General features: G+C 41.7%; 1 protein-coding gene across 1 annotated transcript; it reads right to left on the minus strand.

The window, feature by feature from the left end:
• Positions 1-1,046: 1,046 nt before the first annotated feature.
• On the minus strand, positions 1,047-25,562 carry CDC20B (cell division cycle 20B). The gene is made up of 11 exons (XM_074166310.1): positions 25,491-25,562; positions 23,212-23,410; positions 21,471-21,592; positions 17,380-17,479; positions 14,584-14,694; positions 12,952-13,148; positions 12,197-12,291; positions 9,182-9,410; positions 7,978-8,103; positions 7,135-7,252; positions 1,047-1,210 (listed from the first exon to the last, which is right to left on the minus strand). The coding sequence occupies exons 1-11, from the start codon at positions 25,560-25,562 to the stop codon at positions 1,047-1,049; spliced, it is 1,533 nt and encodes a 510-aa protein (XP_074022411.1).
• Between the last annotated feature and the right edge of the window lie 142 nt (positions 25,563-25,704).

The raw sequence follows: 25,704 nt of genomic DNA on the forward strand, positions 1-25,704 counted from the left end.
GAGTTTCTGAGCTCACAGGGGTTTTAATATAAAAATGCAAGAGTGAATCCTTACCCTCTGCCTCTCTTCATTCCTAATAATGAAAGCAAAGCTCCAAAGATGTTTGTGGATAGAACATGTTTTGAATAGCACTACTGAGCAGTATCTGAAGACCAATCCTGACATCCTTACTTAGCTGTTGACAGTGCACGTCTTACACAGGCAAACTCTATTAAATTCCAAGAGATTCGGCCCTTGTGAGCTAAATAAAATTCATAAGAGGATGACAGCTGCCAGGTTTGCCGACACCCAGATTTAAACTGGTACCCTTAAGGAATGAATGAACCATCATGTTTGATTCAAACAGCATGCTTTTGACTATGTCCATCCAGCTTATTAACCAGTTGATTACATGATTATTTATAATATTTACAAAAATTTATATTTGCAATCATTGCCAAACATAGTAGGTGGGTTTAAGGTAAGGAAACAATTCAAAATCCAATAAAGACAGTTTTCTAATTAAGCTAGTTATCATTACCATTCCAGAAACAATAAAGAATTCCCAAAAAATCATTTATATTTATTTACAGTTATATATTTAACATAGATCTCTAGAAATATTTAGACAGACTCTGTACTATGATCTGTGTGATATATAGAACAGCACAGTCCCTGGACTGATGTCTGTTGATCCTAGCCTTTGGATGATTCAAGGCAATTTACACAAATTGGCATGTGGTTCCCAATGGGGACGTTAAGATGATGTAAAATGACTTACGAGAATCATAGCTAAATGCAGGACCTACAACCTTGTGCTGGCACTTTACACAAAGTGGATTCCACCTATGCTAGTTTAATGAAAATAAATATGGTGTTACTCTTCAGAGTTAGAATATATTTCCTCTAGAGTAAGTCGAGGTACTAATATTTGATATGATGGACTGACAGGGAAAATTGCTTTCTCTTGAAAAAATTGTACTATCTTTTGCCATGTTTTCAATGGAAGGCACACACATATTTTGAATTATTGAACGGGCCAATCACTCGCTTTCAAGGAAAAGAAGTCACAAGAATGAGCTCTGATAACCATTAGAAAAAGCCTTGCCGCTGTGCTTGCTCTCCCCAGACTCGTGGCATTTCCACAGACAAGCTATCCCATCGGCCGCAACAGAAAAGAGCCTGCTCTGGTCTGGGCTCAGGGCTATATGCAGGACTCTCCCTCTGTGACCTGTAAAAAAATGCAAAGATACATCACAATTCTACACTGATTATGCCAATCACTTTCACCATCCCCCTCTACAGCTCGGCTTGTTCCACTTTTACTATAGCAGCTCAAAATGCTGCGTAGGATGTGGGTAGCTAGCATTATCTATAGAATATTTTCACATTAAGAAATTGCTGAAGGCAGTATTTCCCTACTAGCGACCAGGCTTTAACTGCCAGGACTGCACCACATTGAGAAGACATTTCTGTCAAAGGAGAACATTGAACCTGAACTCTCAATTCTCCACTGCATTTACAACATCAATCCCGTCTGTGTTTGGTAATGTGTCTCACTGCTGAGCTTTCCCATCTGGCTGCACACGCCTTGCAGACAGTTTGCAGCTGATCCAACAATCATGAGATAGCGTCTCCAGCTGCTCAGTTATTACTGTTAAGGATATCTTTTAACAGTGATCCCACTGGATAATTTATTGGAATTGCATATTGAGTTTGTCTGTAGTTGTAATAAACTCTGGGAGCCAGACACCAAAGGCAGAAGCTACCCCAGTCTAGCAGCATAAAGAACATATAAAACTCATTAACCTAGTTACACAAATAACTCCCTCAGTAAAAGCAACTGAGTTTGAACTGAAGGCAGAAAGAGTCTAGTATTAAACTGAGACTGTTGAGACATGCATTTACTTCTGCTCTCCTGTATCATCTAGCAAAATATCAATGCTAAGCAAACCATTGAGGTTTTTAGGCACAATGGGACATGAGAAATTAGAAGCCTTTTTACTTTAATTTACTGGCTATTAGCTTCTCTGCTTGGGTGAGTTACCGACAACCACATAGCTGAGCTAACGCAAGAGGAAAAAAAGAAAATTCTGAGACGTACTGTCTCTCATCTTAAACAGACCAGATGAACCACATCCTAAAAGGAAGTGTGAATGTATGAAGGAAGTCTTGGGTGACCAACTTGAATGAATGTAGGCATATGTCCTCCCATCATCTGTACCTGAGTTCTCCATGGACACTTCTCTAGCTCAAAATAATATTATGAGGATAAACATGTGGGGAACTGTAAAGGCCTCTGAACTGTGGTACTTACCACAATGACACCTGACGAAGATCCATAGGATGCTGTAGATGGACAGTCTGCCTTAACTTTGTGAAGCTGCTACAATAGCTCTCTGGAGCCACTGTGGCAAAAAGCAAATATCTGCTGTCCTGGTGCTGAGTAACATGTGTCCCACCTAAACTTGGTGGCTAGAATTTTGACACCACCACCACCAAATTATTTCAGCAGAGATTAATTTTCAGGCTTTGCTGCTTCTCAGGTTATTGAAATGTACATGATCTTTGTCAATATTTAAGAGCATTTTAAACTTCAAATGACCCACTTTAAATGACCCCATTTAAACAACCCAGTTTACAACCCAGTAAATTATTTACACTGCCTCCATTCAGTGTCTGTAATAACCTCAAAGGAAGAGCTAGAGATGTAGTCTTTGGAGGCACCCAAAACTATCCACAATACTGACTGAAATCTGGTTAATAGTTTCAGTCACAAAGACAGGAAGGGGAATAGGGAGAAATCAGAACATTTTAAATTATCCATTTCCATGTTTTGTGAGTGGAGCAGGCTGGGATTTTATTTCACTGTTTCAAGATCACATTCAGATAAGTTTTTAAAGTAATTACTATTTTGTTTGCCTGTATGTTTTCTTTGATCCACAACAGCTTTTCTAAGGGGAGGGCATTTACATCCAAAATGAATCTTTTTTTCTAGTAAATTGCTCTAATATTACTATCAAAAGTATCTCACAAATGGACTCAGTGCTATAAAAAGGTGTTATTCTGTTCTGAATATGCCCAGTAATAGGGAGCCTCAATTACTAAAGTACTCAACAGTAGTTGACAGTGTTTCGTTGTTAGCTGAGGCCTTCAGCATTTAGGAGGATAAAACAATGAGATTCAGGTACTATTGGTTTGTTCATCTCCTTGGGTGTAAAACTCATGTGCTTAAGGGTTGATGAGGCTGATTTAGAGCCATCTCACAATCACCCATCGCAGTATTTTTTCTGGACATATTTTCACACATTAATAATTTCTTCCAACATTCAATTGCCTACAGTAAGGTAGTAAGAGTCTTCACAAGCAGGAATATATCTGTGTAACAATTTCCTGGTCTTTTTGTTCATGAATTAGTTTCTCTTGCAGACAAGTAAATTGAATACGGAACAAGATGATAAGTAACCCTCAGCTTCACCAAATTACCAAAGCATTTGACTTATATGGTAACTGTAGACTGTATTCTCAAAGGTAAGAGTAAATCTAGTTTCATTTCAAACAGTACATTCAAGACTTACAAAGATTTGAGAAACCTCAAGCTACAGGCTACAGTAGTTAAGACTAATTATCACGTCACTTTCCAGATCATTTCTCAGAACATCACAGGACACAGCCTTCAGAGTTATACATAAATGAGAAGGGATAAGGTAGGAAAAGCAGCACAGACAAGAAGCATTACACAAGCATAATGTGTAATCAGATACACATATGTCTCTGCTGCCCTTTCTCTTCCATCCATCTTTGTTTTGACTCTCCTGTGTTTTCCTCTTATAGGCTAGTGGTTGAAGCTAAGTCCTGGTTCCATTCAAGTCCCTGGTTCCAAGGACAGCATCGCAGTATAGCTGGGATTTTATAAATGAGGAATTTCACAAATGCCTTCAAATGTAGCAAGAGGGTAAAGAAAATATTTGTAAATATCAGCTGTTATGTGCAAAATACGAAGCTTCTTTAGCCACATTTTGTCAGCAAGTGTGAAAAAACAACCATACTTGTGAAAATTCAGCCAATGTACAAATAATTTAGTTTTTCTTTTAACTTGAGATGCTTCTATTGGATCACTTCAGTTAACACTGAAACAAGGTCCATGCTGTACATTGTCCTTACCAACAGGGACGGGCTGGTGGGGAATGTCAAGTTTAAGGGTAGCCTCGGCTGCAGCGATCATGAAATGGTAGAATTCAAGATTCATAGGGCAGCAATGAGGGTGTGCAACAAGCTCGCTACCCTGGACTTCAGGAGGGCAGACTTTGGTCTCTTGAGAGACCTGATTGGCAGGGTAGCATGGGAAAAAGAACTGGAGGGGAAAGGGACCCAAGAAAGCTGGTTAGTATTCAAGTATTCAAGGATCGCCTCCTCCAAGCTCAGGAGAGGTGCATCCCAAAAAAGGAGTCAGGCAAAACAGCCAGCAGGCCTGCGTGGATGAACAAGGAACTCAAGCTGGACAAGCTCAGGACCAAAAAGGAGGCCTATAGAGGATGGAAGCAGGGACGGGTGGACTGGGCAGAATATAGAGAAACTGCCTGAGTGGCCAGGGACCAGATCAGGCAAGCGAAAGCCCAGACAGAACTAAATCTAGCCAGGGACATCAAAAACAGTAAGAAAAACTTCTATAGATATGTCAGGGATAAAGGCAAGACTAGGGAAGTTGTCGGCCCTCTCCGGAAGGAAACTGGAGACCTGACCATCCAGGATATGGATAAGGATGAGCTACTGAACAACTTTTTTGCCTCACTCTTCACCGGCAAGGGCTCTAACCACACTGCCCAACTCACGGAAGGCAAAAACAGGGGCTCTGAGAATGAAGAACTGCCCACAGTAGGAGAAGATCAGGTTCGAGACTACCTAAGGAACCTGAAGGTGCATAAGTCCATGGGACCTGACAAAATCCATCCATGGGTCCTGAGGGAGCTGGCGGACGAAGTTGCTAAGCCGCTTTCCATCTTATTTGAGAAATTGTGGCAATCTGGCGAAGTTCCCACTGACTGGAAAAAGGGAATATAACCCCGATATTCAAAAAAGGAAAAAAATAAGACCCAGGGAACTATAGGCCAGTCAGTCTCACCTCTGTGCCTGGCAAGATCATGGAGCAGATCCTCCTGGAATCTCTGCTAAGGAACATGGAAAATAAGGAGGTGATTTGAGACAGCCAACACGGCTTCACCAAGGGCAAATAGTGCCTGAAAAATTTGGTGGCCTTTTACAATACTGCCACAGGCTTGGTGGACAAGGGCAGAGCAACAGACGTCATCTACCTGGACTTATGCAAAGCGTTTGACACTGTCCTGCACGACATCCTGTCCTGCACGACATCCTGGTCTCAAAATTGGAAACTCATGGATTCGATGGATGGACCACTCAGTGGATAAGGAACTGGCTGAATGGCCGCACTCAAAGGGTTGTGGTCAACGGCTCAATGTCCAAGTGGCGGCCAGTGATGAGTTGTGTTCCTCAGGGGTCAGTACTGGGACCAGTGCTATTTAACATCTTTGTCGGAGACATGGACAGTGGGATAGAGTGCACCCTCAGCAAGTTTGCCAATGACACCAAGCTCGGTGGTGCGGTCGACACGCTGGAGGGATGCCATCCAGAGGGACCTGGACAGGCTTGAGTGGTGGGCTCGTGAAAATCGCATGAAGTTCAACCAAGCCAAGTGCAGGGTCCTGCACCTGGGACACGGCAATCCCAGGTACAAATACAGGTTGGGCGGAGAATGGCTGGAGAGCAGCCCTGAGGAGAAGGACTTGGGAGTGCTCATGGATGAGAAGCTCAGCATGAGCTGGCAGTGCGCACTGGCAGCCCAGAAAGCCAACCGCATCCTGGGCTGCATAAAAGAAGTGTGGCCAGCAGGTCACGGGAGGTGATTCTGCCCCTCTACTCTGCGCTTGTGAGACCCCCACCTGGAGTACTGTGTCCAGCTTTGGAGTCCTCAACACAGGAAGGACATGGAACTGTTGGAACAGGTCCAGCAGAGGGCCACAAAGATGGGCAGAGGGATGGAGCATCTCTCCTATGAAGACAGGCTGAGAGAGCTGGGGTTATGCAGCCTGGAGAAGAGAAGGCTCTGGGGAGACCTTATAGCAGCCTTCCAATATCTGAAGGGAGCCAACAGGAGAGCTGACGAGGGGCTCTTTGTCAGGAAGTGTAGTGACAGGACAAGGGGTAACGGTTTTAAATTGGAAGAGGGGAGATTTAGATTAGATACCAGAAAGAAATTCTTTACTGTGAGGGTGGTGAGGCACTGGAAGAGGTTGCCCAGGGAAGTTGTGGATGCCCCATCCCTGGAAGTGTTCAAGGCCAGGCTGGATGGGGCTTTGAGCAACCTGTTGTAGTGGGAGGTGTCCCTGCCCACGGCAGGGGGGTTGGAACTCGATGATCTTTAAGGTCCCTTCCAACTCCAACCATTCCATGATTCTATAAGTAAAACTTAATGGATAAGAGTGACAGCAAACATCAGAAACAAGAAGGCTTAATAGCAAGGAAGAACTTCTATGTGTCGTGTAGCTCTACAGCTCCATGGACCAACACAGAGCTGCAAGGAAACTCCACATCCTCTGTCAGCACGGTACAAGGGAAACACGCTGCACTGCATTGCTTCACAGCTAAAACCATTCATTAAACCCCAGACATCTCTAAATAACATAGCGAGATTTATTTCAGATATCATCAGGAAGCTGGTTCAGTATCCTTCCATGATGAGCTACAAAACTGAAGAGCCACTGAGTTATCTAGAAGGACATCAGCCTAGAATATATTGGAAGCAACGTGACATTAGCACACTCGGTCCGCACCTAGTAAGCCTTAGAGAGAACTGGAAATCCACAACCTGCACCTGGGATGGCCTTAGAAATTATTGGGAAGAATTCCATCATTAAAACCAAGGAATTTTAGAGAAGCAACTTACGCTATTAACCTAATAAGTCAACCTTTACAACCCCATGCACCTGAATGTATGCGTGTAGGCAGAGGGACAATGTGTAGGTGACTGTTCTTTTAACTCTATTTTACGTAAATGCATAAGGTATGCACTTGCAAAACCACACTGACTTAGACAGACAGTTAACTGAAATAGTTTAAACTATTAACTGGAATACTTGCCATAGAGTTCTGATGAATTGATAAGCATGGGATACTTCCATATTTTCATCTGGTTTCCGGGAAGGCCTTGTCCAGTCAGCAGTTCACTGGTTTTGGGTAACCAGAGCAAGGAACAAATCTATTGCAATTTAAAATTCTGCTTTAGTTTTCAGAAAGGGCCAACATGCACCATTCAGTAGATTTGAAATGTTGTCTACAATTTTTAAACAAGCTACTGAGCTGTAGTCCCAGCAGAATATTTACTTATTAGAAGGATCATTTCATTCCTTACAACACTTCAAAGTGCAGTTGCTTTACTGTCTTATCTAAACTGATAATAGCCTATCAGTATAAAACCAAAGCCCTTCAAACACATCCTCAGCTAAGCTGTAATAGTTCCTGGAAAATCAACAGCTATGCTGCTTTATTCCAGCTGAAAATCTGTTCCTCTGTCTCCTAATATTCAAACTCCAGAGACAGATGTTTGCCCTCTGACTCTTACACCTCTTCTCACCCCAGCAATCTGGGAATTTTCCTTCCCCCTCAATGTTCTCTCCACATCAAGAGTTTTGGCCAAAACTATTATTGCCAATAAGGAAAAGATGATGAAAAGTGTCTGGCTGCAAGACCACCTCCTCTTCAATCACTTCTGTGTCAGACAGAAGTGGTGAATGAGAAACAACAAACTACTTCTGAGTCCGATCACATGCTGCAGTGCCGAATGTAGCACAACTGCACATCCAGAGAAAATCCTGCTGTTCCTCTGACGGCAGAACCACCCTCAAAGTCACTGGGAGTTTGCCAAATGAGCACAGCTACACAAGAAGAGCATAGCCTAAGTATGCAGACATTTCATCATTTCACCTGAGAATCTGTAGCTGCACTCTGGATGATTTTCTCACGATTTATGTCCCAGACACGCAAAATCCCATCTTTCATTCCACCCCCTGTAGCAAGGACTCTGGACTGCCAAGGACACCAGTTCACAGCCTAAAAAAAAGAGAAAATAGATGCCAGAGCAGACAAGGAGGATAGCTGAAAAAACAGAGTAGATTTTGCTTTAAAGCTTAGTTGGAAGAATGAACTGCAACAAGCACCTAGAATGTATCTTTGGCTTTTTTTAACCCTACACCATGCTCTTCCTCCATACATATACAGCAATATAGAATCCCAAAACTCCAAATCCTACTTCCTTTACCATTGCTTCACAGTAGCCTGCTCGGTCATAGATATGTCCATAAAACTCCAGCTTCTCTTCTTACCTCTCACAGAACACAGATTCACACCTCAGTACCAGCAGGATAGTGTCTTCTTGCCTAAGCCAAGCCATCGCAGAAGCCTCAGCAATGCGACTAACAGGGCTTACAAGAGATCTGGTTTCTTCTGAGACATTTCAAGGATGTGCCTAAGGCCTAGACTATGAAGAAAGCTACTAAGAACTGATTTCCACCTATTTCAATAATCATCTCCTCTGACCATTTAACACCAGCTCTTCAGGCCAGCCCCAGATTTTTCCAGGAGGATAAACAGCTTATAAATGTTGGATTCTTCTGCCTCTTATTGTGATACCTGTCCTCTCTCCCACACAGTCTGGGAATTCATAAAGATGAAGAATCTAAATTGTCCCATTTCCAGTTTTCTACTTTGGACTCTTTGCTACCATCAATGACATGAAATTATGGGCAGGAAGGCAAAAGAAACCTCATATTTAAAATTTCAGCAGACAGAATTTTCCAAAACTCCAAAAATTGAAAGATCTTGTTTGCTAGCTTGTAAGCATTGCGCCACCGAAACCAACTCTGTTGCAAAACAGAGGAGAAGGCTGTAAAGTTTATTTCTATTTGGCATTATATCTGCAAAGGCCTACTAATCCGGTAAAATTTCCTGTTCAAAGTACTGACAAACTTACCTGTGACTTGGAATGAGAACTGGTCTTAAAATCACAGTCAGGGGAGAAGAAACTAGTAGAAATCAATGAGATAATTTGAAAAATTCCCTAACTGTCCACACCAACTATGTGGTTTCATGGGAGCAAATATAGAAAAGCAGACATTCCTTCTTCATATACCTTAACTGCTGAGGAATGAGGTATGGTTTTCAGTGGCTGTGACTGCAATTTCACACCGGGGTCACTAGGCCAGATATTCAATATACCACCACTAGATCCACTTGCCAGCCACTGGTCGGTTAGGGACCACTTCAGGCTGCAAATGCTCTGTTTGTTTTGGTAAAGAGTTCCAACATGGTGCTGAGCAACCCGAACATCATGGTGATGAATTGATCCTAGTCGTGAACCACTGTAGATGAAAAAAGACAGCATGAGTTGAATGTTAAAGACAAGCTACATCATCACACTGGTGTTTCTTCAGTAGTTTCAGAAGCAAACCACATCAGAGCGAAATGTGTCTGCAGAACAACAGTATTTCAGTAAAAGGAAACACAAACCAACTATCAAAAGCACACCCTGAATGCAGCAGTGGCTGACAGCAGAAAGGAGTCAAGCAGCTGCTCAATTCAAGCCAGGCAGAATATCTATTCTGCACCCTGCCCAACTCTCAAGCCATTTAATGTAAACTCTTTCCTGTTCTTCAAGAAAAACAGTTTTGGAAGATGATTTTTGACAAGGCGATGTGACTCCATGCCCAACAAAGAGGCAGTGTAAAACTGCATTGCTCTAGGAAAGGGCTTACTACTGTGGTTCTCTGGTTCTGTCCTTTCCCTTGTCCCCTTTCTTGCTCCCACTTTCAGGATTAAGGAAAACCTGCATAACTTGACACCGTTGCACTAATTGCCTGTTAGGAAATGGATGCATGGTTCTACAGCCAGTATTATTAGCCTACCAAAGAAGGAAGAAATACCCTGCCTGAGAGCACAGCTACTGTTACTAGCTAAACCATTCAGTTTAGCTCCTGAATATGGGTTTCACACATCAATACAGTTGAAGTGAAAATACTGAAAATACCTTGCAGCACATTTTCTTTTCCTGTTTTTCTAAGAATATTACCTACATTAAACCTATGACAAAACAGAAGAACTTCCCGCTGGAAATTCACACTTCCAACTATTCTGATGACACCGAAAAGATCAGCAAGTTCAATATTATCTTTTTGGGTATCTGAGAAACAGATATCTTACATTACTGCTATAGATTAATTTAAGGCAATAATGACTGGAGACTTTGCCATACTGGCTCTTAAAGTTTTTTCAGATGCAAGTTGAGTGATTGGGAAGCTCTAAAAATGCACACACAAAACTGACTGACTGCATCGTTCTATTGTGCTTATGGATTTGACATGCTCTTGAAGATCACAAAGGCAAGAAAGATTCCAACCAAGCAGTGCACAACCAGGCACATGTTTATGGCAAATACCAATGAAGGTACATGGGATATGTGCATTATATGCAAAGGCATCATCGTTTGCCTCCTGAAGATTTATATAGATTTTTCCTACTAAATTATAAGCAGAAAATCTAGCCAAGAGAAACAAAATTGAATTACCAGTGTTGGCCATAATAAGTTTTTCAGTGAATCTATTGGTGTGAGTGGGAAGGAAATAGTTTCCTGAGAAGCCTGGCTGAAAGAACATTTTCCTATTTGGCATAAAAAGAAACCCAAATTATTTGCTTTTGACATAGAAGATGGCATCTGTTTTGCTAAAGACCAAGAGAAGCCAGCAAAATTTTTGTGATGGGTTAATTTATGGTACTGAAATTTACTTACAGGTTCATGATGATGCGTTGTTGGACTATTTTTAACCACAGAGATTAGTACATAATCCCAAAGTACCAATTGTCCACAGTAAAGTTTATGGTAAGAATGCTGCTATTATTTTAGTAGCAATGAATATTAACTCCACATCTTTCTTCTACTTACACAGATACTTTAACTCTGCTCCAATGTTAAATGAACTGGTTTCAAACCTAGCATGAGAAATAAATATTATCTCAACCTAATCTGTCAACCATAACTGTAGTTCACGGGTTCATGATGATTTTTATAATCAATTTCTACTCAGAAAGATCTGTAATTTGAGTTCCTGTTGTTTTCACTCCTTTAGCCAAGCTGAAATGCAAATTGAAACTGATGGTCACTGTTATAAGGTTATGCCACTTGGCTTTGGCAGGATGTTCTAGCTGCTATAACTTAACCCACCCAGAGTACCTACTCAAGCAACAGCATTTTATTAACTGCTTGTTTCACTGGTATCCTTGTACCTCACTCCACCCAGCAGACCTAACAGAATCAAAAGACACAGCATCTTATGAAATCAGAATAAAACTACCTGTAGTGTTCCTATTCAGAGATATTAGTTCCATTTTGGATTCAACACTTAAGTCAGTCCATCCTTAATCCTAACACATGATTTTAAAATCGCAGAAGCATCCATCTTATACAAATGTCTCCTCTGTCCCTTCAAGCCCAAGTCAAATATCTGAAAGTGGGAGGAAAAACACCACAAAAGAGTACACTTGATCTTCCTCATCTGAGTTCCCATATTGAAATGGTTCCTAAATATAAAATATTCACCAGCTAGTCTAAAATTCACCCTTGGCAAAGCAAAGGTCAACCAATTCAGTCTTCCTTGATTGTGGATAACAATGAGCTGGCCTTCTCTTGTAGATAGAGAGATGTACAACTCTAACAGCTGTGTTTCTCTGTGCATCTGAAAAGACAGATGCAGTCTTGGTATCAATGGAGGGGCAGTCTAAACTACATGCCCTCTCCCTGGCACCAGACAGGCTATGATTTTTGGAGTCCAGACCCACTGGAGACAACAGATTTCAAGCTCAGGCTTTGCACAAAAACCAGAACCACAGCCTCCACATTCTAGTGAAATTCTCCAAGTGGTGACAGCTTTCCGGAAGGAGAGTGAGAAGCAGTGACTAAAGAGGCAGGCTAAATCCCCTTTGGCTGCTTTCCTGCCATACAGTAAATCTACATGTGATTTCTGAGACGGCTGATAAGTAGAGGAACACAATAAGTCACCTTTGAGCAAAGCCAATGAAAACATATAAAACGAATGGGACATTTATCTAACTAAAAGCAGATGGACTCTTTCTGGGAATACACTATACCACTCACCTGCTCAGAATATAATGATTCCAGCTCAGAGCTCCAACTACAGACAGGTGACCAAACATATTTCTCAATCTCTTTTTGGTTTCAATATCCCACAGCTGCCAATCAAAAAAAAACCCAAGAAATACAAATTTAACAACAACAAAACCAAAGATTTTCACACTTGAATGCACTGGCCTTCAGAACTTTCAGATTGCTGACTCAGGACTACAGCAGGTAGGTCCCCGTATTACCTAGCATCTCAGCCAAAGTCCCACAAAAATCTTTTGATGATTGGACTGTCCTGTAACAGCAGGCTGAGGGGTACGTGTACAATCAGATTGAAGTAAAATTCTCGTGTGTGAATCCATAAGGAGAGTTTTGGCTTGAGTTCTCAAAGCATTGATCACTACAGTGATCTTAGCAAGAGAGATACAAGAAAAAATAACCTGTGCTGCATAAAATAATTTAATTTAAAAGTGCCGCTTACAGGTGGAAAAAAATCTGATTGTTTCTGGACAACTGAACCATTAATCCAGCCATCAGCTTTTTAGTGGCTTCAGAGGTTCCATTACATATAATAACAGTGGATATCACTAAGCCATTCAGCAAGGTGCAGCATGATACAGGGAAGTGCTATATATTGTCTTCAGCAGAGTTATTCTGTAGTTTAGCCAATCTTTTTCATTCCTTTTCTTAAAAAAAATCAGAATCAAATTGTCTTGTGGTCATGTTAGCTAAAAAATGGAGAAAGACTAAAAAAGTAAATTATCTAGTACTTGCACTTCTCCATCACTGGTGCCAACTGCAAGGCAAGTTCCTTCTTTTATCCAAGCTAGAGATGAAATGTATTTGGAACTGGAATTCAAATCAATGCTTTCAATGGCTTGAAGAGTCTCCCCATTCCAGATGTGTGCAGCAGGTCCTACAGCAATAGCAATGAGATTTTCAAGGCTCCAGTCCAGTATGTTTAGATCTAGAAGAAAGCTACTAAAAATTACTGCAAAAAAGTTGTACGTAATAGCATGGTGTGAGGGGGAGTATGGTCTGGGGAAAGAGATTTTTTTTTTTTTAATAGCTATGGATAACCTTCAAGGGAATGCTTCTGTGAAACCACTACTAGCAAGTATTCCTCCTACATGAAGGAGAGTATCTCTAACAAACCAAGGTCTTGACATAGGATGGAGTCTATATACTACAGTCTGTCCTACCGCCTCAGGCTAATGATAACATCTACCCTGCATGGGATAGGAAAAAAAATTCAGAAAGGATTTAGGGGAATTTTGCTCCTCACCTTCAGAGCTTGCTCAGCAAGCATATGATATATAATACTGTTTCCACTGCCCCTGATGCTGGGTGCATTGTACTTGCAGACCCTGGCAAAGCCAATCACTACAGCAATTAGCCCCAGAACAGCCAGCTATGTCAGGTAGGCCAGAAGTTGGTATACAACAATTAATAGCAACCCAGGATATTCTCCCATGTTAAGGGAAATCCTCAGCTATCCATTTAGGACAGCTAAAAAGTCATTTTGCATGATCACTGAAACACAGAAGATTGTTACCATAGGCCAAGGTCTGACGTCATATTTTCGTAACTAAAATCACTCTGAAGAAGAGCTGAATCCGTCAGTGAGCTGTTTCACTACAGTCCTGGTCGTTGCAGCCAGAAATAAGTATTAAAAAATCACTTCCAAAGACTTATCTTAGTGCTGTGAGTGTCAGGACATACCTTGTGCACAATCAGTGTAAATCATACAAACAAAAACTTTGTCCTAGGTTTTAGGACATAGATATACAGGAACATTTGCAAGGATATGTTGAAAAAAACTCCACAGGGACACTTATGAACACTTGCACATATACAGCTGTTTGTTAGATCTTATCAAGTGTTAAAACATATTATTTGCTGCTGTAGATCACAGATACGTGTTCATCTTGTGCATGTTTAATCTTTGCCTGCGTACCACCAAAGTTATAAGTAAGAAATTAGTTCAGAAGGTGTCTACCATACAAACCATAAATAACATCACTGATGTCTCTCAAAATAAGAGATTTCAAAGTCTGCTCAATCAAGCTGCTGATGTGTTGACTGGCACCTAGATACCCAAGGCTGATAGTTGAAATGTATAACTTAATTAAGAAGAGGTAAGTAAATTGGTTTGATTTGAAAGTTGTATTGAGATCTATAGCTGAAGGAAACTGCATGAGAGTTAGGTAGTAGTGATTCTAGGGTTCGATTAGTCATGTCTCCATCCTGGGGCAGGCAGCTTTCAAAGATGCATCCTTATAAGAAAAATGACATCATGCATATGTCCTGCAAAGTTTCCACTTTATGTGAAGGAGACAGACCTTCACATTCTTTCTTGAAGCATCTCTGCAAAAACCACCACACAGGAGAAATGAACTTACAGTAATCATTGCGCAAGCCAGTAATATGAAGCCTCACTTCTGGCTCCAATGGTATGGAAGGCTTCACGATGGTAGCAGCTCTAAACTCATTCTGGGTACCCTCTTGGCATCCTGTATTTGAAGATTCATCACACGTAAATCAGTAATGCAAAACATCACCAGTTTTTCTCGGGCCTAAGCCTTTCACATTCTCACTATTATTTGTCTCTCCATTGTCAGAGGAGGTCAGATGGGTTTAATTTATCCTGGGTAGGCTCAAAACACTAGACACACTAAACTAGCTGAAAGCCACGTTCTACCACCTCTTTCAAACCTCCATGGATTTAGTCAGCTAGAACAGAGAGTAGAGTGCATTATATTTGTTTAAATTGTACTACAGCTCAATACAGACTGTGTTGGTTTTTTTCTTTTTCACTTTAGTTTTCTGTCAAAGTTGTTAGTAGCAGAATACTTCATATGTGCTCTCCCACTTCAAAACCACCTCATACAGCAATTAACTTCTCTGCCTTTTGGTGTTAACTTCCCACCAAAAGGTCTCCCCCATCAATATCTAACCACAGGAAAAGGTTTTTAAAGCACATGCAGCTTGTGACAACGCATAAGCGAGAAAGAAAAGCAAATACAAGTATGAGCAAGCATAAGAGTCATCCTTTGTGGTCATTGTCTACATTATGCTGCAAGGACTCCTAAACAGCATAGAAAAAAAGCCAGATCATTAGCACTATGAATCATTTAATGCTAGATTTTTATGTGTAAGAAACTATCTTGATGTAATGTGCAGAGCAGAAAGCTGGAGATCCACATTTCTGTGCTTTTCTCTCTGTTTTGACTTACTTTTTGAATTATTTTCGAGAGAGGAGTACGTAGAATGAGTATCAAAAGTTTCAGGGGCAGAAGACATTACTTACCGCTATAACTAACTTTCTCTGTTAAAAAAATTCCAACACTGACAAAGTTTTTGTACTCTGTAACTTAAATACACACATAGACATCCTATATGGAAGTCCAATGACAAATTGTGGAGAACTTACTTCACACAGTCCTTCCCTACACTGTCCTCAATCTTCCCCCCTAATCCGGAATTCATTTCTGCCAGACAACAAATGTTTCCTGTCTCAGCTATGGTACCCCTTCTCTCACCAAATAAAGACTGAAGATAAGCAAGCAGCAGGCCACAGTGATTTTCTTCTGTATCTAAAATTTTGTGCAGTTAAATAATCAAGTAGGCTTGCAGGAATGACGTTCTCAGACCCACCGGATGGGATATGTAACAGTGCATTTTAACCCTAAAATGGTCTAATATTACTGAATGAGATTTCTCTGTATAGAAAAATCTGTATTTCTAATATCTAGGTTTTTGTTATTTTTTGAAAACTTTACCAAACCTTTCTGAACCCAGCCAAGTAAGATAATTCAGGAAAACTAAGACACTTAATTGTAACAGTTGGATGAATGGCAATACTTCTGAAACACTATGAAAATGTTTTTCTTCTTTAACATTGATAGCTGGCATTAAGCAGTGAGATATAAACAATAAAATCATCTCTGTAACTCGTTTCAGATTTCTCTTCTCTCATGAGTAATTGAATTCATACTGATCACGCTTTCAGCTCTATTCACGTACTTCATAGACATATGAATGTGCATAACAGGCTTTTTAATTAGGGGAAATTAAGTTTCATTACACCATTTTGTGTTGTTTTGCCTGGGTACCAGTAGATATCACTGACTTATGGTAGGATTTCAGCTCTCACGTGCTTGTGCCGCTTCTCAAAATGAGACTCAGGAAGTGGTACAAAGTCAGTACTGTCGCATCACACCACCTATTCAACAAGCAGGTGGGTGGAATAAAACCCAGTATTCCTGATACCTGTATTAATTTGCCATCAAAAAAAAATCACTGTGACTAATCCCTACACTGTTGTTATTGACTGCTCTGAATTGAGTCTTATTTACGTGGAGAAGAGCAACAAATGAATATATAAATCTGTCACATAGCCCCCAACTTCTTCTATAGCAGCTGAACTCCAGATTCATAAAGAAGCTGTTTCTCACTGTTTTACATGAGCGTGAATCAGGCCCTGACTGGCAAGAACCCATCATACACAGACATAGCCAGATCACCAAAACAAATCATCTGTCCAAGACAGAACACAACAAGACACAGGTCTGATATTTAATGAACTGCCTCACACACAAATAACTGGGAATATGTGTATTATTTCACAGGTTAGCTCTTCACATCCTACCTGTTTTCCAATCGCCTGATGATTCACACCCCCTTATGCTCATTCATTCCTAGGATATCTTTCGGAGCAAACTAACCAACTACCCAACAGATGACACCAGGGGCAGTACTACTGACAGTTTGCTCCAGCCACCTTTCCCTACAGGTAGGAGCAGAACTCCACCATCTCTGCATGTCTTGCACTCCCATGTACCCAACAGTCCATATAATACATATCTTGTCCCCCTTCTGCAGCACAACCCCACATTATTTGTAGGATTCTAAAACTGAAAAGCCAAAAGGAAATTAATGTTTTCAGGCCATTAATGCATCAGATCAGGCCCAAATGAGACCCAGGTAAAATGCCACACTGGAAGAGGTATAATACTATCTCTCCACAGGCAGTGGGAACTCTAGAAGCAGCCCCGAGCGGCATGATCTCAGCCACTTTGCAGTATTCTGTAACGCTTGCTGGAACAGGAAGATGCACTTGCTTTTCCAATATAGATGCAGCCTACTGTACCTTACTGTTCAGTGTGCATGAGAATATTTGCTATATTGGAACGTACCTTTCCAGATGCAATTGGTATTTTCACAGACTTTCATGTCACCACTTTTTGCAATGCTATATCCAGCCTCCTGGAGCAGTGGGAGCTGAGAAGGACGTTTCTGCAAACACGTTGAAGTGAAAACATGACTGAATGAAGAAATCTGTCAAAAACATATGTAAGCATCATGGATAACACAACAAAGGGCTCAACATTCAATACATAAAAGCTTCAAAACAGCTTGTGTCTTGGATGGGAGATAAGTAACAAATACAGAATACTGGCGTCCAAATCATGTGCTCTAACTTGAGCCACCACCTTTCCTTCCATAAAACATCAATTCACCACTAACGATCACATAAACTTTAACAAAGCTGTTTGAACAAGGCCATCTTACCAGTGAAAGAGGTCACAGGCCCTGTACATCTACAGGTACTACTACAGGTCATCTGCCAAACCTTAGTGCCCTCTCTTCCTCTTCTGAATTGGCTTTTGGCCTCATTGTACCAGCACACAATGCCATGTTTCTGCATGCCAACTGTAAGTCTGATGCCTCAGGCTTGGTCTATGAGGGAAGATCAGTTGTGTGGTGTATACACAGCAGGGCTATTGATTCCAGCATGAGACCTACTGGATGTCAGAGTTCTCTCTCAAACCAGGGTTCCAGAGCTTGGACTCCATGATCCCATTCCTTAAACCAGAATTACAATATGAAACTTAAAATATATAGAAGGTGTCTCAGAGGAATAAGATGTTTCCAATTACATTATCATTTCCTTAGGTGACAAAGAATCAGATGATGCAGCAGACAAAGATAAGACAAGGAGATCTGAATTGTTACTGGAACTTGATTCTTTTTTTTGAAAAAAAAAAAATTAGCTTAGGACATTAGTCAAGATTCAGGAAAAGGCTCAGATCACCTCACAGGGGATATGAATCTCTTCACCAATCCCTATTCATGCATTTCTTCACGTTCCCTGAGTTGAATGCTCTGATGTCAGTCGTCTGTTTGGTCTGTATTTGCAATCAGGTGGAAATGCAGCTGATGTTTTTACCAGCCACTCAAAATTATTATGTTCTTCTTCCAATGTCTGTGAAATCTATCCTTCCAAGCACACTCAGTGTACTTCTTCAAAACCTTGTTCCAATCATGATAAGAAATGTCTTACAAAAACATAGCTGGAAAAGAAGTGTTCCTTCTTTATATATCCCAGCTGTTCTACAGCAGGCCTTCAGCTTTGAGAGGCATTTTCTATATGATTTATACAGACAGCCTGGCAGAAAGCTAATCAGATTGCTTGGATCTGTGTCCCTAACATAAGAGCAGATATTTCTGTGGAAAACCAACTGTGTATACAAGGAAGTAATTTTTTGGCCCACAAAGAGACCTCGGACCACACACATTCACTGGAATGTGAGAAGATTTTATTTTTTTCAATGCACCCCATCCCTTCATGCTACCAGGCAGCACAAATTAAATAGTCATTACTTACTGTATCTAAGAAGATTAAAGGATTTTCTGACTTCTAATTTTTTCACGTTTTAGGAAGAACTTGGGTTTTGGTGATCCCACAGTGTTATCTCAAAGATCCCACCATCATACTTTTAGGAAATGGCTGTGGTCCTTGATGTAGAACTCCCAATATCTTAGTTCTAACTCAACTCCTGCTTGTAAATTACAGTCTAATTCTAGGTAAGTAACTTCACTGTAGAGATGAAAGACTGACACATGGTTCATAATGGGACAAATAGTGTTTAATATCTTCATCAATGACATAGAAAGTGGGATCGAGAGCACCTTCAGCAAGTTTGCAGATGACACCAAGCTGAGTGGTGCAGTTTACGTGCCTGAGGGACCGGATGCCATCCAGAGGGACGTGGAAAAGCTCAATAAATGGGCCCACGTGAACCTCATGAGGTTCCACAAAGCCAAGTGCAGGGTCCTGCACCTTAGCTGGGGCAAGCGCCAGTATCAGTACAGGCTGCGGGATGAAGGGATTGAGAGCAGGTCTGCCAAGAAAGAGTTGGGGGTACTGGCAGACGAAAAGCTCAACGTGAGGCGGCAACGTGCACTCGCAGCCCAGAAAGCCAACTGTATCCTGGGCTGTATCAAAAGAAGCGTGGCCAGCAGGTCAAGGGAGGTGATTCTGCCCCTGTACTCTGCTCTGGTGAGACCCCACCTGGATTCAGCTCTGGAGCGCCCAACGTTAAGAAAGGCATGGACCTGCTGGAATGGGTCTAGAGGAGGGCCGTAAAAATGATCAGAAGAATGGAACACCTCTACTGTAATGAAAGGCTGGGGTAGCTGAAGTTATTCAGCTGGGAGAAGAGAAGGCTCTGGCAACACCTTATTGCAGCCTTTCAGTGCTTAAAGGGGGCTTATAAAAAAGATGGGGACAGACTTTTTCATAGAATCATAGAATGGTTAGAGTTGGAACGGACCTTAAAGATCATTGAGTTCCAACCCCCCTGCCATGGCAGGGACACCTCCACTAGAGCAGGTTGCTCAAAGCCCCATCCAGCCTGGCCTTGAACACTTCCAGGGATGGGGCATCCACAACTTCTGTAGGCAACCTGTTCCAGTGTCCCACCACCCTCACAGTAAAGAATTTCTTCCTAATATCTAATGCAAATCTACCCTCTTTCAGTTTAAAACCGTTACCCCTCATCCCGACACTACACTCCCTGACAAAGAGTCCCTCCCCATCTTTCCTATAGGCCCCCTTTAGGTACTGGAAGGCTGCTATAAGGCTCTCCCCAGAGCCTTCTAAATCCAGTGAGTTGTGTATTTTAACACTTCTAAAATTCACAGACTTTCCAACCAGACCATGAAGGGATCACTGTTGTTGAAAGGAGGATTTTCCAGGGTATTTTGTTTATTTAGAAAGGAAATTGCTTGCCCTGAGGACCAGGTTTTCCAGAATGATGTAAAAGCATGTATCCAATGACTCTCAAAGAGTACAATTATTAGAAGATATCAATCAACGAGCCTGTTAGCCCACCTGTCCTAACACTACCTCCTTTCCTTAGAAGTTTAGCTTGATACCCTCACAGAAACTTCTCAATAATCTCAATAAGGATTATAAACCACTATAAGCAAGGTTATCGGGTATGCATCTTTGAAGCACCCTTACTCAACAGCTGTAGTCAAAAAAGTAATCCCATGAAAACAGCTATCAGCATCTTCAGTACTGACCTTGCAACTGGTGCAATCAAGGAAAGGAAAGCACAAGAAAAACCATGGTCACTGACTAAAAGCTTACAACTTAATATAGAAACAGTCACAGTAAGACAGCACTAAAATAGAAAGGTATTTTTGAGTGAATGTTATGATAATAGCATGTTTAACACGAGAAGTCAATTTGCAAGAAGTTAGCAAAAAGAAACAGATGGGTGGCTGGAGTATAGGTTTATTTAAGATGACCAAAAAGCAATGGATAATGCCCAAAAGGAAAAAAAAAAAAAAAGTGTCAGTGTCCACTAGGAAAAATTAAGGGATAGAGTGTTCTGCAATAGAAAGCAACACCTCAATGGGCGGTGATCTGAAGTCTTTGTTTCATGTTAGGTAGATTCCATGTGTTCTTTCATCCTTGGCCAAGAATCTAACCTCCTATTGTCATGACAAAATATTTTATTCTCAGAAAGCCACTTTTGGGCAAATTTTTCATAGCACCTCATTCTGTCTATGTGACAAAACGAAACGCTACATCCTGTACAACTGAAGAAGTGATCTTCTTCGCACACAGTGGTTATTAAAATAAGTGGAAACCTGAGTCATTCATGTTTTTCATGCGTATTTTTTAAAATATACGTTTTCCCTCAGAGGTAACCAACGTATCTTGAGGGCTTCATTAGGTTGGTTTCGATTTTAGTTTGCAGGACGATAGCCTGGAGGAAGGGGAGAGGAGCTGAATCAAATAAATGACGAAGCAATTGCTCCTGACATTTCTAAATGGACCTCTTCTTTTTACTCTTCTCCGTGTCAATAAGGTATTATCAGCATAACAGATTCCAGGCCAAATATAATGTAAAAAAAAAAAGAAAAAAAAAAAGAAAAAACACATCAGGAAAGCAAATACCCTACCTCTGCATTTAAATGTTGCCTTACTCACCTGTTTCTTTTCTATTTCAGTTCTCCCTCTACTCCTCCCTTCCAAGTCTGCTGCAGCATGATTGCTAGGTAGAGTCACAACAGTTCTCACGATGGAGAGTTTCTTAGGCATCTGAGGTGTCACTGGAAAACAATTTTAACGAAAACAATACCTTTAAAAACCATACATAGGGTTATTTGCCAAATATGTTTCAGAGTAGCACTGATTTCATAGTAGCAGTACTCTACAAGCAAATCTGACACACTAAGTGGGAAAATGCAAATATCAACATTTGAACCAGTCACCCTGCTTTCCTTTTGTCAGTGAAGAGAGACATTTCTACAGCACTATTCATCTTATCCTAAAAGAGATGTCTAAAAAAGGTCAGATAGATCATTCCCTTTATAAAGTGTGCCTGTTTACTACTGTAGCTCATATCCAGCCCTAGATTTATTGAGAGGTTACACAAGACTCTACCCCATAGGAAATCAGTATCTGATTCCCCAGAATCATATAGGCTTTCACCGCTGCCAGTGGAGACAGCATGCAGGACTTTCTGTTCTAGACACTGAAGCAGGGAAGACTTCACCTTGTTTTAGAACCTGAGTTTCCTAGAGCTGGGTATGTATTATTAACAGCTCTGGTATTCTGCTTGGCAGAAGACAGAATTGCACTTTCTGTCCAACAGGCATGGATGGCATTGTAGGAACACATCGTGAACACTAAACAGCATTTTTTATTTGCTCTCTAAATATTTCAATTATTAATCAAGAAGTGAGCCTTGTTTAGTTTCCTACATCTTCCAGGAAGCCCTTGTACACACCTCATGTAAATCCTTCCCCGCTATCCCCTAGTACTGATGGAAGTAGGAGACAGTGGTTCACCTTTCTGTTGTATTCGGAGAGAAACAGCCTCCCCTAGAGTCAGTTCTTCTCCAGACCCAGTCAGAGTTCTGAAAGTTTGATCTGTGCTCTGAATGACCCTCAGGTAGGTCTCTTCCTAAGGTGAACTGAGTGTGAGTATTCCTTGGCCGTTGTCCCTTTGTCAACACCTGAAGCCTTAAACATCGCAGGAGGGACAATAACACAGGGCAAGCTTCTCCTTCAGTGAGTGTACACTATACCACATCCAGCCATGCAGCCTGGTTCAAGTGCTGCAATTATGGCTGAGTCTGCAGTAAGGCAAAGAAGCAGAAGGGAAGGAGAAAGGCCTATATGAATTCTCCTGCTCTCCTGTCAGCTACTGCTAACCATTGCAGGTATGAAGCCGCAGCAACTAACCCTGTGCACCACTACAGCCCAGTGCATATGAAACCCAGCCCAATACAGCCCCATATCATAGAGGAAAAAAGACTGATCTGCAACAGGCATGGCTTGGCTGGGGATCAAGCTTTCATGTCTCTAATTCCTTTCACCCCACCTTGATGTCAGCTGTCTGTGTGACCTGCTGCCCCAGCCTGTCTGTGCACTGGGAACAGGAACCTTGGGCCCAGCTTTCCTCTCATGACCGCAGTGTCCTCCTGAGGCCCTCTCATGACCTCAGTGTCCTCCTGCCGAGAGGACGCTGGCCCTGAGCTTGCTCTGCCTGTGATGCTCGGCAGAGCCTGCGGCTGCTGCACGCTGCCATACCCAGAGCCCCTGACAGCAGGACACAGGGGAACACCAACCCATGCCTAACACTAATTCCCCGCTCCAGGTTATTTCAGAAGTCCCTGCATGAGGCCATCCTCTGTATGAGAACGTTCCTTTGCACCCTGTCTGACCTGGAGCCTTCCCAGGCGCGTTGGCGAGCCGGGCCTCTCCGGAGGCACAAGGCTCGGTCAGTCCCTCGGTGCCGCCTCTTGTGTGCAGCTGCTGCCATCTTGTGACAATAGGGCTGCTCGCCACCGGTGCCCTGGCCGCCAGCTTCCTCTTAATCGAGCTCTTAAACCTGGCATACGTGGTCCTTTCTGAGTCTGGGACCTGCACATGTGAAAGGGGACAAAACACCACAATTAGTCATGACTATCATTCTGCCCCTTCCTGCTGCTTCAGGTTTTCCTCTGCCCCCTCAGAGCAGCAGGCCATGGGAATGGGTGTTGGGCTGAGGGTGGCTCCGGCAGCCAGACACCTGGACGGAGAAAGAGTGAGGGGGGAAAGACAGAAAGAAACAATTGTTTCTGGTCAGATAAGTACCCCTGAATCAACTGTCTCGTAGAAAGCCTGTGGCAGAGAAGAAAACTAAATTTCTGTCACTCGTGGACCAGGGTACAGCACTTGCTTTTGAAAGGCCCAAGGCATCTTCAGGCATTTAGCACCAGATCCTGGGTCTGGTCCTTTCCTGAGAGATGGGCACATTTGGGCAAACCTGCGTGGTGGCTGTCTGGAACCAGGCTGGTTTTCTGCTCTTCACCCAAGGTAGGGCTTAGGTCTCTTCTCATTTCTGAATCTTCTCACCACCACTGCGTCTTTCTCGTGTTATTATTTGGTATGGTATCTTTCACTTTCAATATATTAAGGCATACTAAATAAAGATTAAGTGACAGATTTACATTTTTTACTTTCAAATTCATTCATAGAGCAATTTGTGTGCATAAGAATGTCAGAATGTATCCTAAAAGCATAAGAATGTATGAAAATTTGAATGTAAGAGCCTAGATAATATTGAACACAAGATTTTGTTTTCCAGAGTTTTAAAGCCATGTTTTAGGTGAAAGTAAAAACAGTAAGGAAGCACACAAAGTATAATAGGCTTCTGGATCATTATGAGGTACTCCTGTCAATATTTCTAACATATTAAGACTTGCAATTTATTTTTTATTTCTGAAATAATATTAGATGCAAATTACAAGCTGTTGGAACATAACTTAAGACAGCAGGATCTTGCAGGGATTTTCTGAAATAAAACACATTCAATCTTGCTTTTAAAGTCAGCATTAGTCACCTGTGCTTACTTGTGGAATACAGCTTTGTTCATTTCAGCATGGAAGCCTGCACATTTTCTGTCCCCAGCGCCAAAACACCACACTCACAGGCCTCACTGCCAGGCAGACATCAAGCCTCACATGTCCTCAGATCACAGGAAACACCCATACAAATACTGAAATTTCACAATACTTCCTAAGCATCTCTTTGTTATGTACAACTGTGTGAAACTCTCTATATAATCTTGTTAAACAAAATTAACATGGACCTTACTATTATAGAACATTATAGAAAAAGTTGAACATACCACTATTGTGATATTGTACAAATCAAATATAATTGAGGTGATAGCAGAGTCACTGAAAAGCAACAAACCGCCAGACTCCAGGTTTCACCTTCAGAAAGTCCCATTTTATTTTCATCCTTTAAAATGTAGCTTCTGAGCGCAGCAAAAAATAAGAGTGATAAGAAAAACAACCGAGACAGAAATCACTTTTCAATGGTGGTTTGGACTGGGAGGAAAAGAAAGTTAGCAGAGCCTGACAAGCAATGCGGGCTGAAAGACAAGCAATAGCTTAGAAAAGCCCAAGAACAGAAATATGAGGAGGACAAAACAAAATCCTGAAAGCTGAGAGGAAGAGAGGGAATACCAAATGGACAGAAAGAAAGAGGGAAGAACTGAGCAAGGGAAGACATGAAAAAACACAAGAGAAAATTTTGTTCTTTCTAGACTTGAGTTGTAACCAGTACATGTTGATGTACCCTCAGAAACGAACAGCAGCAGGCAAACATTTTTAAAATATAAAACAATAAAATGAAGACAGATGAGACACCAGACTTGTGTGGCTCTGAAGTTCAGAGTGCCTTTCACAATTGCCTCAGCCAAACACCAGCAGACCTGCCCGCCTTACACCCAAAATTCTTGGCTAATTCTTTCTTCTCTCATGCAAACCTTATATCTTCTCATCTCAGCACAGCTAGTTTCCAGTTAGCTAGTAGCAATAAAAATAGCAACCTATTTTCCATCATCAGCTGCCCCTTCCATTAAAAAAAAAAAAAAAGTATCATTTTATTATCTTCCTTTATGCCAGCCTATAAACAAGGAGTTTTCTCTGCCCCCTGCACATGTTTTACCAACAAAGCTGCCTGTGATCCCACAGCAGCTGATGAGAGTCAGGACAGAGGCTGTAAACTGGGTGGCTTCTGCCATATTGCCCTCCTCCTATCTAAACAGATGGCCCCAGGTTGCTTCTCCAGGTCTGATAACAGCTCTGCCAGGGACACCCAAGGGCCCAGAGGATGTGCCAGAGATGCCCTACAGCCCACAAAGGAGTCCCCTCTCAAGACAGTGT

The sequence above is a fragment of the Numenius arquata genome, chromosome Z (assembly GCF_964106895.1).
Source record: "Numenius arquata chromosome Z, bNumArq3.hap1.1, whole genome shotgun sequence".
NCBI classification, from domain to species: Eukaryota; Metazoa; Chordata; class Aves; order Charadriiformes; family Scolopacidae; genus Numenius; species Numenius arquata.